At 33.5% G+C, this 12,043-nt stretch overlaps 2 protein-coding genes across 3 annotated transcripts; one reads left to right on the top strand and one right to left on the bottom strand.

Annotated features, from left to right (window-relative positions):
- The first annotated feature begins 7,565 nt into the window (after window positions 1-7,565).
- Window positions 7,566-11,737, top strand: LOC139996005 (protein arginine N-methyltransferase 9). 2 transcript variants are annotated; one of them, XM_072019971.1, is made up of 7 exons: window positions 7,566-7,916; window positions 7,981-8,107; window positions 8,230-8,631; window positions 8,708-9,709; window positions 9,782-9,938; window positions 10,047-10,112; window positions 10,187-11,737. In XM_072019971.1, exons 1-7 carry the CDS (start codon window positions 7,754-7,756, stop codon window positions 10,526-10,528), a joined length of 2,259 nt encoding a protein of 752 aa, XP_071876072.1. In that variant the 5' UTR covers window positions 7,566-7,753; the 3' UTR covers window positions 10,529-11,737. The 2 variants fall into 2 exon arrangements, with proteins under 2 accessions (XP_071876072.1, XP_071876073.1); XM_072019972.1 differs by lacking the exon at window positions 7,566-7,916 and having other exon boundaries at window positions 7,975-8,107; window positions 8,176-8,631.
- LOC139996006 (serine hydrolase-like protein) lies at window positions 10,529-11,700 on the bottom strand. Its single transcript, XM_072019973.1, has one exon. The coding sequence runs from the start codon at window positions 11,698-11,700 to the stop codon at window positions 10,813-10,815; it is 888 nt and encodes a 295-aa protein (XP_071876074.1). The 3' UTR covers window positions 10,529-10,812.
- Window positions 11,738-12,043: the final 306 nt, after the last annotated feature.

The raw sequence follows: 12,043 nt of genomic DNA, 5'->3' as shown, positions 1-12,043 counted from the left end.
CACTAAATTCTATTTTCTGCGTAATAGGTCACGGATATACATAAATAAAGATGTAGAACTTCTCTTGAAGTAGTTACTTCAACACTTTGAAAAAACGTGAATGATCTTATAGTTTTATATAAAATCTATTTAATAAACGATATACATGAGTAATGTATTATTTGTTCGTTTATTTGTCCGTACTGTACGAAGAGAAATAATAAATTAAAGGAATATCTGAATATTTCGAAGCGAATTTTTGATAGACATCTTCTACTGTTTGTACAATTGAAATATCAATTTTTCTGCCATTTACTACGTGACCTGACCCAAAAATGACGAGACTACTTTCTTTGTAACTCAGATTGCTAGTACTGACAAAACTGCCATAAATAAAACACGATATTTGATCGTATTTTAATATACCTCTCATTTTAATAAAAGTAATCAAATAATTTGTTCATTAGGAAGTAAAAATACGCTATTTCACTTCGTGTTTACTAATTCGTGAAATAAAAAAATTAAAAATTTCATCACTACGCGTTGAAAAACATGCTTTTCCAAGGTAACGTCATTTTTTTTAGATTCTGATATATAATGGATCGTCAATTTATCTTAATGAAATTGATAGTGTAAGATTCGTTTTAATTTTTACTAAATATCGATTGTTCTTCTCCTTCTCTGATTGAACTAAAATATACCGAGGATTTCAAATTGCACCCCTCCGAACGTTTCGAACGTATCAATTGTTGCGCATGGGGTGTTAAGCACGCGATAGAACGCGACATGTGCTACCAGCCGCCACGATTCACCCTGTATCTTATAAAACGGGAGAATAGGGTGACGTGTACAAAAAGAGAGTGACTCTTGATCGTTCGACGCCCCTTTGGTTAATTCTTTTCACTCGAGTACATTACTCGAGGATTAACCCGCAATCCACTGCAACCACTAGAAGGGGTAGAAGAATTTACAGCATAATACAGAGAAGATAAAATTCGAATAAGATTTCGAATCTGGTAACGAGAAATTGACTCAACGCTATGATATATTTAATAACACATTGATGGTTCATTAATTAATATAACGATATAAATAACTAAAAATCAATACCCAACCTAACGATTGAAAATTACTATACAAATTGACGATGATTCTCTGATCTTCGTTCACAGAAAGTCTCTTTGTCCGTTTTCGCGTATATCGCGTGAAAAACTCGAAAGAATCTCCGGACTGATTTTTATTAGCATCGGGATACGGGCTGGCATAAAACTACGCACAGAGCGACGATAACGAAATCCTCACCCTTTTCGGTGCACCCTAAAGTTTAGCGATCTCTAATGAACTGGTAGTCCGTTAGTTAGTCTAACTCGTCTCTCTTTCTCTTTCTCTCGCCTATATACCGGCTGTGCTTACATACGCGCATGCATACATATGTACTTTGCTCCATTGGCACACACGAAGAGAAGAAGAGTCGGAACAGAGAGAAAGGGACGTTGGGACGCTACGCACACGCGAATGCAGGATAAATCCTGTTAGCCGTAGCCGGCGCGAGAGCAAAGCCGAATTTTCCCGGCTCGCATCTGTGAATATTTGCCCGTGGGTAGCGCATTACATGCGTGTTGTAATGCGCTCTAACTACGCTCTGTGTCTACGATTCGACGCATCGGACGCCACGCACACGATCAAACGCTGCAAACAGCGACGCGATGCGTGCTTCGGGGCAGCGCTAAATTTACATTTTTACGGGATTACATTGGTACCGTTGTGCCGATCGCATGACCACTCCCATGGGAGGATTAAGCGATATAGTTACAGCTGTAATACAATCGGACGTCTATAAGACTAGAGTTTTGTTCATTCCCTTCCGTCCCACCATGTGGAAACCTCTACAAATCTGTAGATGCACGCAAAAATACCAAAAAATCAGCTCCAAATTTTCTATTAGTCGACGCTTCGAGAATCAATCGTTTCGCTAACTAATTTTCTGATAATAAAAGAGCCACTACTATATAAATGTTCGGTAACTATGATTTACATAATCCAAACGCTAATAAATTTTCTACATAAATTTAGAAAAGTTTCGATTCCGCTATCCAATTGAAAGCTGAAGAGCTCGTAAGCAGAATTTTTAGCGGCTTTCCAATTACAGTTTTCCTAAGACCAAAATTATTAATCGCTTCCTTCTACCTCACACATGTACATCCTTTGCGTTCAAATCGATGCACGTATGGATATACCTACTTGACACGTTCATCACTCAAAGGAAGTTTTCGTTTCTGGGAAGGCAGGCAATCGTTACGTCGCGTCGGTCGGTTCGTTTCACGCGGAGGATATAAGACGCATGATTATTACTGACGTGGGTTTAAGATTAATGCTACCACAACAGAGGTGGAGGAAACGAAAGAATGGAACCAGCTCGCTCGTTCTTTGCGCACCGTGTTTATCGTGATATGTTAATGCAAACTACAGAAACGAAGGTAAAGTTCCAAGTTTCCAGATCGGTTTCAAATCTCGGTAACATGATCATGACGGTCGTAGCTCGTTACTAAGCTACAGATATTGACATACATTTATATTTTTACTAAATAGAAAAAAGAATCAAAAGAATCAAACAGAATCGTTTTGTCTAAATATTGTTGTCCCAAAAGTTTCTTTCGTTTTATAAGGAAATAACAGATCTACGACATTTTTTGTTTTATATTATTTTATTGAATTATGTATGATCTACCTATTATTTCCTTATAAAACGAAAGAAACTTTTGGGATAACAATGTTAACAACCACTGCTACACTTTTAATATTTTATACATTTTTGCATATTAGAGCGCGTTTTATGCAGGTTTTGTATCGAATGTATAAATATTTCGTGGTCTTCTCGTTACAGTGCTAATGAAATTTCAAAATGTTTTATATAACACGTATAATATAACATACAAAAGTTTCCTATATATTGTATGTATTGTGTATAACGTGACGCGATATTTCTATTGACGCCTAACTTGAACTCGCTATCGCAAGGCAAGCACCAGCGAACGGAAATGAACGTTACATTCCGCAGAAAGGATCAATGGCGGTGAAGCCAAACGATACTTTTCGCGATTCGATCACTCCTAGAAGAAGAAGAAAAGGAAGAAGGGAGAGAGGAGAAGAAGAAGAGAGAACGGTTGTCGGTGTAGATGTCTATCGATTGCTGATAATCTATGATCGAGACGTCCGATGGCATCGAGTTATTATGTAATGGGACGACAAGCAGGAAATAAAATCGACTTGTAACATCGTGACGCATCTCGCGGCAAAGCCAAAGTCACGCACAATGCATGAAACGACAGGTAGATACGAGCGAGTACATTCACCGACGTAAATAAACGATTAAGATCTTCGATGCAACGATATCGAACGACCGACAATATTGGACCACCAATGAGCCGATCGTCGATCGACGATGTATTCCTTCCGGTCGAATCTTTCGATGACAGCACTTGTATCAGCCACCTTCCAATTCCTTCTTCCGAGCATAGCTTGAATTCTTACAATTTGATCTACACATAGGCGACAAAGATATCCGATCGAGTTAGGATATTAAAAGCAACCAGCTACGTATTTTACGTAAAGTACAACAAAAGAAAGAAACTCTAAGTCAAATTTTCCTTTTAATTCATTATTGTACTATACGTAATTTGTCGAATTACGAAGCAAATAATGTACTTAAGCTTAACTCGTGTATAATTCCAACTCAAATGATCCTACCGTACTTAAACTTAAATTGAAGATTGAGATTAAGGTGAATCAAATTTTTAACGTTTATCGCAACGATACTTAAAGAAATGATAAAGTCGAAGTCAAAGGGGTTAAAACTGACGGCGCGTGTGAACGTGTGCGATACCCTCATCCCAGATCGAGCCTGGTCTCTCGACCAGCAACAGGGTTATGAAGTTGACGAATGTGCTAAGATCACCCAAAGGTGACTGGCAGATTGTTCGCCAGCGTTCTCAGCGGTGGTCCATGCTCGCCACAGCTCCGATCGATAGATTCTGACCTTAAACGAACGCTTCGCCACGCCTCTCGAAAAATGATAGATTTCTAGCTAACCCGATTCAGACTTCGACACAGGCCGCTTTGCGATTAAGCGATTTATTGCGGCTCGCGCGTCCCTGCTTAGCGGGTCAACGTGTGTGGCGTGTCAAACGGTCACGAACACGGTGCTAACGCAACCAGATGAAAAGTATTCGAACGTTTAGATGAGATTACTGCGCGATTATAAAGTTGTTTGACGTTATAGTATTATGTATAGGTACTACTGTTCAAAAGTATCTGGACATTTGCTTATCTTAAACAGGGTGTACGTAGTTCGCAAATCCTATCGATCAGATCGAAATACATCCGTCATTCCTCAGATCAAATTAATTTAAATATATATATATATATCATCAGAAACTAAAATTTAAAAACAAAATCTTCACCTTCGCAAACGAAGGTTTACATCATTATTACATTGATCAGCTTAGATTAGTCTCTTGTTAGCTAGCCGATAGAAAATTTTTCAATTTGGTATAACAAAGGGAGCTTTAAGATGGTTAAAATAAATTTTTCGTTGATTCTCTTTTTCTCGAAGTTTTCAATCAACTTCAGTTTTTTATAGATAAACCTGTAACATTTTTACAACCATCTTTTAGCGGATATCGAGACGAATCCAGCAAGTATCGTAACAAATATTTCCCTTCCTCGTTTCTTTTTCAAAGTTTTGACGTTGCAAATGGCAGCTTCCGTGACTTAGTTGATGAGAACGAAGCACGTGTTATAAAAGCGGCCATTCCAGCGCTCTCTTAACGATCCCATCATCGACCGTAAAATTCGCCATCTCTGATTAGCCGAAAGTCCAGGTTATAAGGGTAGGAAGATGGTCTGAGAATGGCGAAGTAAATTTCAAGGTTCTGCCTTAACGACGGGGGCGTGTTTACGGTAGGCAATGTCCCCTAGTTTTTGTCCGTAATTAGGCATCTGATATGGCGGCGCTCTTAATCAAAGTTTGATCGCCGCGAGCATCCCTTCCATTCCTCCACGCCCAAACTACGCAAAAATCCACGGATATTAGCACAAACGTCTTGCAATCCCTTTATGATTGCGGTCTACCTCCGAGGAGCCGGCCTGAGATTATAAATCAAGCAATCAACCGCTATAAAAGTCCGCCCACGCGCGATCGCGAGCCTCACTTTTTTCCGCGATCAAACGACGAAATTTTGTTGGTGTTTCTTTTTCTCAAGAGGATATTAAAGCTTGGAGCTACGGGACGAATTAAAGAAAGAATTTTTCGAGATTTTGTTAATTTGTAAAATTTGTAATTGGGAATATTGTTGCGAGATGAATGTTCTCCTTACATTCTATAGAATATTTTATAAATTATAGATATGTATACATAAACGTAATTAATATTGAAATAAATAATTATTGTAATAATTGTAATAATTAATGCAATAAATCTAATTTATAATTTATATCTATTCTCCAGAAAAAATGTGTCGAAACGTATTAAGGTATTTGTATCTAGATATGATTAGTTTAATTTTATTGAACTTCTATATGAAAGACAAGAAAAACATGGACATGGAGATAATATTTTGCCCCGTTCCTTGTCTTTCGTACGATAAATTATCAAATGCATTGCTTGAAATCATTTGCTACATTTACTCGTTGGTCATTTCCTCTTACCTTTAATAACGGAAGCAATTTAGATGTCCGATTTAAAATTAACACCCTATATACATACAAGTAGATACATAGATATCTTTTTAGGTTATGGCAGCAACCCTCAAAATCTGGCGTCGCGATTGCGATTCTCCACGGTGTGGCAGGATTTCTGCGCGCGGCGCGGACGGGCCGAGCAAAGACGATTGTTGCGCCAACAAAATACGCGAGTGGCCGGTCCAAGTGAAAAGAAATCAGGACCAGTCCGGGCCCGGTGCATTGTCGCGGCTAGAAGCGACGCGTTTATATATAACTGAGGAGTTTAAGAGCACAATACGGCATAAATCAGCGATCATCGCGTAGCCTCGCGCCTGACCAATTCAGAGGGAACACGCGTGGGCGCGTTGCCGCACGCGCGACCCGAATCCACTCCGAATCGCGTACCTTATCGCTGATTTTCCGTTCTTTACGAGCATCGATAAGAGAGCTTAGTCAGATTGTAAGAGGCAGGCGACGATTGTGATTTAAAAGACTATGTACATACCTATTTATAAACATACATTGGAATTGTGAGTTTGATAGGGTATAAATAGCAGATGAAAATTAGAATGTTGATTGGTATATATGTCTGCTCATAATAACTGTATTTAATAAAAATATAAATATAACAAGTATATTAGATTAGGTATATATTTAACTTATTATATATCTAACAAGGAAGTCTGAATTTCCAAATAAATGTAGTAAATAGATATACATATAACGCGAAAATATATTCGTATTCTATAAGCAACCGTATCGTATTATGCATGTAAACAGATAGACGTGCATCTAGTTCACAAATGATCGAAACGTATTCTGATTTGTATTCGCTGGCCGTGCAAGCCCAATCATTCTATTTGCCAGTGGATGAGACGAAATGAAATGAAATCCAGAAATTCGGCTTATTCTACTCGCGAACGCGTCGGCTTTATTACTTTCATAATAATCATTCGGATCCTCTATGGATAGAGCGACGAATGAATATCTGATTAATTTGTACTTGCTATGAATTTTCTACATTGTATTTCTCACAGAAATTGTTTGTATTAATGAATAAAATACGGTATAACACATTAAAAAACAAATTATGCAAGATAATTAAAGGATCGTTTATTTAGTTACATTCTGGATAGAAATAATACTTAATTGTTAATATTTAATCAAGTTTTTCTACAGAAATTCTACTGAAGATAGAAACTTTTATAGATTCCAAGAAAAATTCTATATACATACATACATAGAAATTCTATAGGTAAATTTTTCTAGATTTCAGGTTAACTAACAATCTAGATTTAAATATTTCTTATTTTAATATTCATTTTAATATCCGCGCAAAATGCAATAGAAAAATACAGATGCTTCTTTGCATAAAAATACTGATCAAGATATTCTCTAATAGAAGTAAGGAAAGTTTTCTTTTCAAGTAGTTATTTCTCTTTCGAAACTATCCAAACTGTACTTTAAATATTTCACATACCCATAAAAACGTCGATAGTATTTAAATTTTCCTTTTGTTTTGAAACATCTTGTATTTTAATACAGTTTTCTGACTACTATATCACCTTCCCGTTTTATTTTTGAAACAACTAACTTTCATCCGTATATAATTTTAATTGCACCCTTCTTCTTTTGTATTTCGTATTCAATGAGTAAAGAAAATGATATAAACAATGAACATAATAATCCAGTACAAAAGCCTCATTAGGTGGCAGATCTATTCTATATTTTATCTATGGTATAATTCTTAAAATCTCAAAGATCAACATCTATATAAGTTTCTTCTTATCTATGACATTATAGCAGTAAATGGCGTTCTGAGATAAATAGTATTAAGTTGTTTTTACATGATGATAAGCGTAAATAGGAAACCTTCAATTTAACAGAAAATATTACAGTTAAAAAGAGTCTTTATTAATTTCATATTTCTTCATGGTGTATATATGTGGTTATGTTCCTAACAATAAATAGCTACTTTCGCTTAATTTTAAATGGTAAACAAGGGTATGCTTCCTCATGATAAATATAAGGAAGATATCATATACTATTAAAAATGCAGAGAGAATTAAACGAAATAGTTGAGAAATCATTACAAAAAGCTTACGATCATAATAGAACTGGGAACGTAGGAAAAGCATATGCATATTATACGGTTGTTGCAGAGCTATGTCCTCCAAAAAGATTAGAAATTGAAGAAGCATTTGTTGATGTTCTCTGTATGTTGTTATTTTACCAACAGTACTTTTTAAAGCCTAAAAATTTAAAATGTTTTTATTTAAGGTCAATGGGGAATACAGTTAGCAGGTGAGAATAGATTTGCAGATGTTGCTTTATGTTACAAACGTTCATTAGATATTTATCGAAACAATCCTCGTATGTTAAATAATTTCGCAGCGCATCTCTTAAGGTAATTTAACTCATTGCTTGAACTAATGTATTATCAGTCAATTTAAAATTAATTTTTTGACATGACAGATATCATGACCGCTAAAATTCCTTATAATGAGGAAAAAAACTATATTGTTAAAGGAATAATGATCCAATAGAGGCAATAAAATACTTAAAGAGAGCCCTGCAAGCGAATCCTAATTTTTTACCAGCAGAAAGGAACTTGGAAAATGCATATAGCATGGCTGTAGATAGATGGCATTTTCCAATGTTAAATGACAAGCAGAGAAACATGGCATTTGAGTGTGTAATTCGCAAGAGAATTTCTCAAGGATATGATACTGTATTAGATGTAGGAACTGGTACAGGGTTATTAAGTTTATATGCACAGAATGCAGGTGCTAAAAAAATTTATGCCTGTGAATGTTCACCAGTGATGTTAAAAATTGCGGAGAAAGTATTTGAAACTAACAATGCCAGAGACATAATATTATTACCAAAACTTTCTTCGGACCTTGTAATCCCTACAGATATTGCAGAAAGGTTAGTTCTGCGATAATAATAATAATTATATAATTAAACCAACAAAAAAGCTTTAATTTCATTCCTAATCTTTTAGAGTAAAATTAGTAGTTACAGAAACCTTTGATGCTGGTTTATTTGGAGAACATGTGATACCATCCATGATGAGCGTACATTCAAATGTTTTGGATAAGAATGGCATAGTAATACCAATGGGAGCTACACTTTACATAGCTGCTGTTGAATGTGAATATATAAGAAACAAATCAGCTGTGATGTTTGATAAAATAAAACACTTTTGTCCTCTAAATTTTGACAATGTGTCTGTATTATTGGATGAGGAATATTATGACACAGAAAATTTAAAAAATGTGGAAGTTAATTACATAGTAGAACCCACAGCGTTTTTTACTATCAATTTCAATGACTTGTCGGACTTACAACAATTTAATACAGATGGAATAAAAAATATTATAGATATAACGTGTAAACGTAGTGGTACTATAGACGGTTTAATAACATGGTTTAAGTTACACCTTGATGAGGAAATAACAATAGACACTTCAGAAAAAAAATCATGTTGGCAAGTTGCCATTTTTCCTACAATACCAAAATCATTACAGAAAGGCGATGCAGTTGCAATTAAGGGAGAAATGTTGAAAGGAAAACTTAAATGCTCATATTCATCAAATAATTCTCAATGTGATAACTATGATCATAAATTTTTGTACCGTTTACCAAAAGAAGTCATAACATTTTTAAATGATGTAGAGTACATAAAATTACTTACCGAGGTTAGCAAATCATTCACTAACAAAGAAATACACAGTATTTTAGATACTTCCCCATTTCCTATTTATGGATTAATATTACTAAAGGAAAATAAGCATAGCAATATTTTATATTACAAAAATGAAAATATAGCGTTTCAACAATTTATCAAACAAGTAGCAGAACAAAATGGTTTCAAGGATAAATTATGTATCATATCAAAGTATAATCATATTTCCGATTCTCTAGATACTATATTTATTCATGATTTTGACATTAAAGGAGAATTGAAAAATTACAGTGAGGAATATAATCATGAATTTTTTCGGTAAGAATATATTCAAAAGCTATGTAATTACATTTTGTTTATAACAGAATAAAAATTTTGATACTTTTACAGATGTTTACTTAAACCAAATGGCATTTTGTTGCCAGAACAGATATTTCTTGTAGGTCAGCTTGTATTTTCAGATGATTTGCCAAATATGGTTTACGTAGAAGATAAAAATTTACAAGATATATCAACATTTGCATTTAATACGCCAAATTGTGAAAAGGTATATTTAGGAGATCTGTTTAATATGGTGGCTGTCAGCATGTTAAGATAATTTGTGTATTCATATGTAAAAATTAATACCGAATTACCTTATAATACTCCTTTACAGGAAACACATAATACTTTCAATAATACAACTTCTTATGGTATTGCACAATACATTAACAAATTTAAGGTAAAATATAAAATGTTATAATAAGACAATATAATTACAAATTTGTCCCTATGATATTATATACAATATTACAGATAAATCAAATTTTTGATTTGAATTCGAGTTTATATTTATATGAAGCTTTATCCGATATAAATGTATTGATAGAAATGAGAGAAAATGAAGTTGCTGAACGTGTGATAAATTTTGGAAAAATAAGTGCAACTAATAATAAATTATTACCAAATGCTTTGGTATGTTGGTACAAAGTCAGATTGACGTTAAATCATGATTATGATACAAAAAGAAATGGATCGTTTATGAATCATATGGCAATATTACTAGAAGATGAATTAAAGAATTCCATTTTACAAGGTAACGAAGTATGTATAAAAGTTCTGCAAGGAGAAGGTATAATTCGGGTAAAAGTAAAATGATTTTAAAAACACAATTTTAACCAAATAATTATTACCAATTTTAAAATATACATTTTTTTTACATTTGTCAATAATTTAAGTACAAATAGTTCAATACAGATTAAAGTGTATATACTTATAATAAACTCTGTGCATATAAATACTGTAAAAAATGATTTACATTAAGTACTACAAAAATAAATTTAATATGAATTATATTCTCATACATTCCCTTCATGTAGTATTATATAATAAAAATTATTTTATAAAAATAACATATATATTTTATAGAAATAATAAATAATTTATAATTTACTTTGTAAATTATCGTCTAGAAATTTACATATATGTGGTGCTACCCTCTCAGGATAATTATTATGTACATCATGATTTCCTCTGACTTGAATTACAGTAAAAAGATCAGTTCTGTTAGTAATTAGTGGTAATGATTTTACTATTTGCAACAAAATATTTACTCGTACGGAACTATCCGCTATAATTATTAATGTTTTAGTTGTATATTTTTGAAAAATTTCCTTGTGTTGTTCCAATGTCAAAAATGGTCTAGCAACAAGTCTTAATCTTGTATCACGATTAAATTTGTACAAATCACCAACCTTAGTGACAGCGCGTTTAAATAAAGCTTCTGCTGCCTCTGTTCTTAATGTCTCAAATCTTTTAAATTGCAAAGCATACATCACTTCATCTTTCGTATAAAGTATATTAGAATCCTTAGTATAAGCATCTAAATTATATACACTTCGAATATGAGGAACGATATCCTTAACCAGAAAAGGTAGAAATGCATCGAGTGCTACAATTTTTTCAAGTCTTCCAGGGTACAAAATACTGAAATACGTTGCAATGTGAGCTCCAAAACTGTGTCCAATATATATACAGGTTTGCCATTTTAGTGCATCCAAAACAAATAATATTGAATAGACATAATCAAAATAATGCAATGGCAATCCAGATGGCATTGGAGATGAGAGTCCGTGCCCTGGCAAATCTATATTCACATATTGGTATTTCTGTGGAAGGTGTTCAATTAACCTGTCAAATGTACCAGCATTGTCTACAATACCATGCACCATTAGAACTCTTTTTTCTTTCGAAGATCCATAGATCTTGCCTGCAATATGACCCCATGGTACTGTGAATTTCACTTCCATTGATGTTCTTTCTTGATTCATATTAATTTTATTAAAATATTTACTTTATACAAAATAATCTCCTTGTTATTTTATCTTCCTTTATATTCTGTAGAAATAAAAATTACTAATGATTAATCTTAAATATAATTATATATTAATATTAATACAAAAATAATTACTATTGTAAGTTATGTGACTGAAGGACTTGAATGAAATATTAGAGTTCAAAGTTCAAAACGAATAACAGTTTTACAAGTCATAAATACTTAACATAGTAGTATAATGTACTAATCATATTCATAAAATATTGAGTTTATTACTTGATAAATACATCCTATATTAGGAATATATATCTCATATTTACACTATTACAGAATACTGT

Source organism: Bombus fervidus, chromosome 17, assembly GCF_041682495.2.
Source record: "Bombus fervidus isolate BK054 chromosome 17, iyBomFerv1, whole genome shotgun sequence".
NCBI lineage: Eukaryota > Metazoa > Arthropoda > Insecta > Hymenoptera > Apidae > Bombus > Bombus fervidus.
This window is presented reverse-complemented; position numbering and strand designations above follow the sequence as displayed.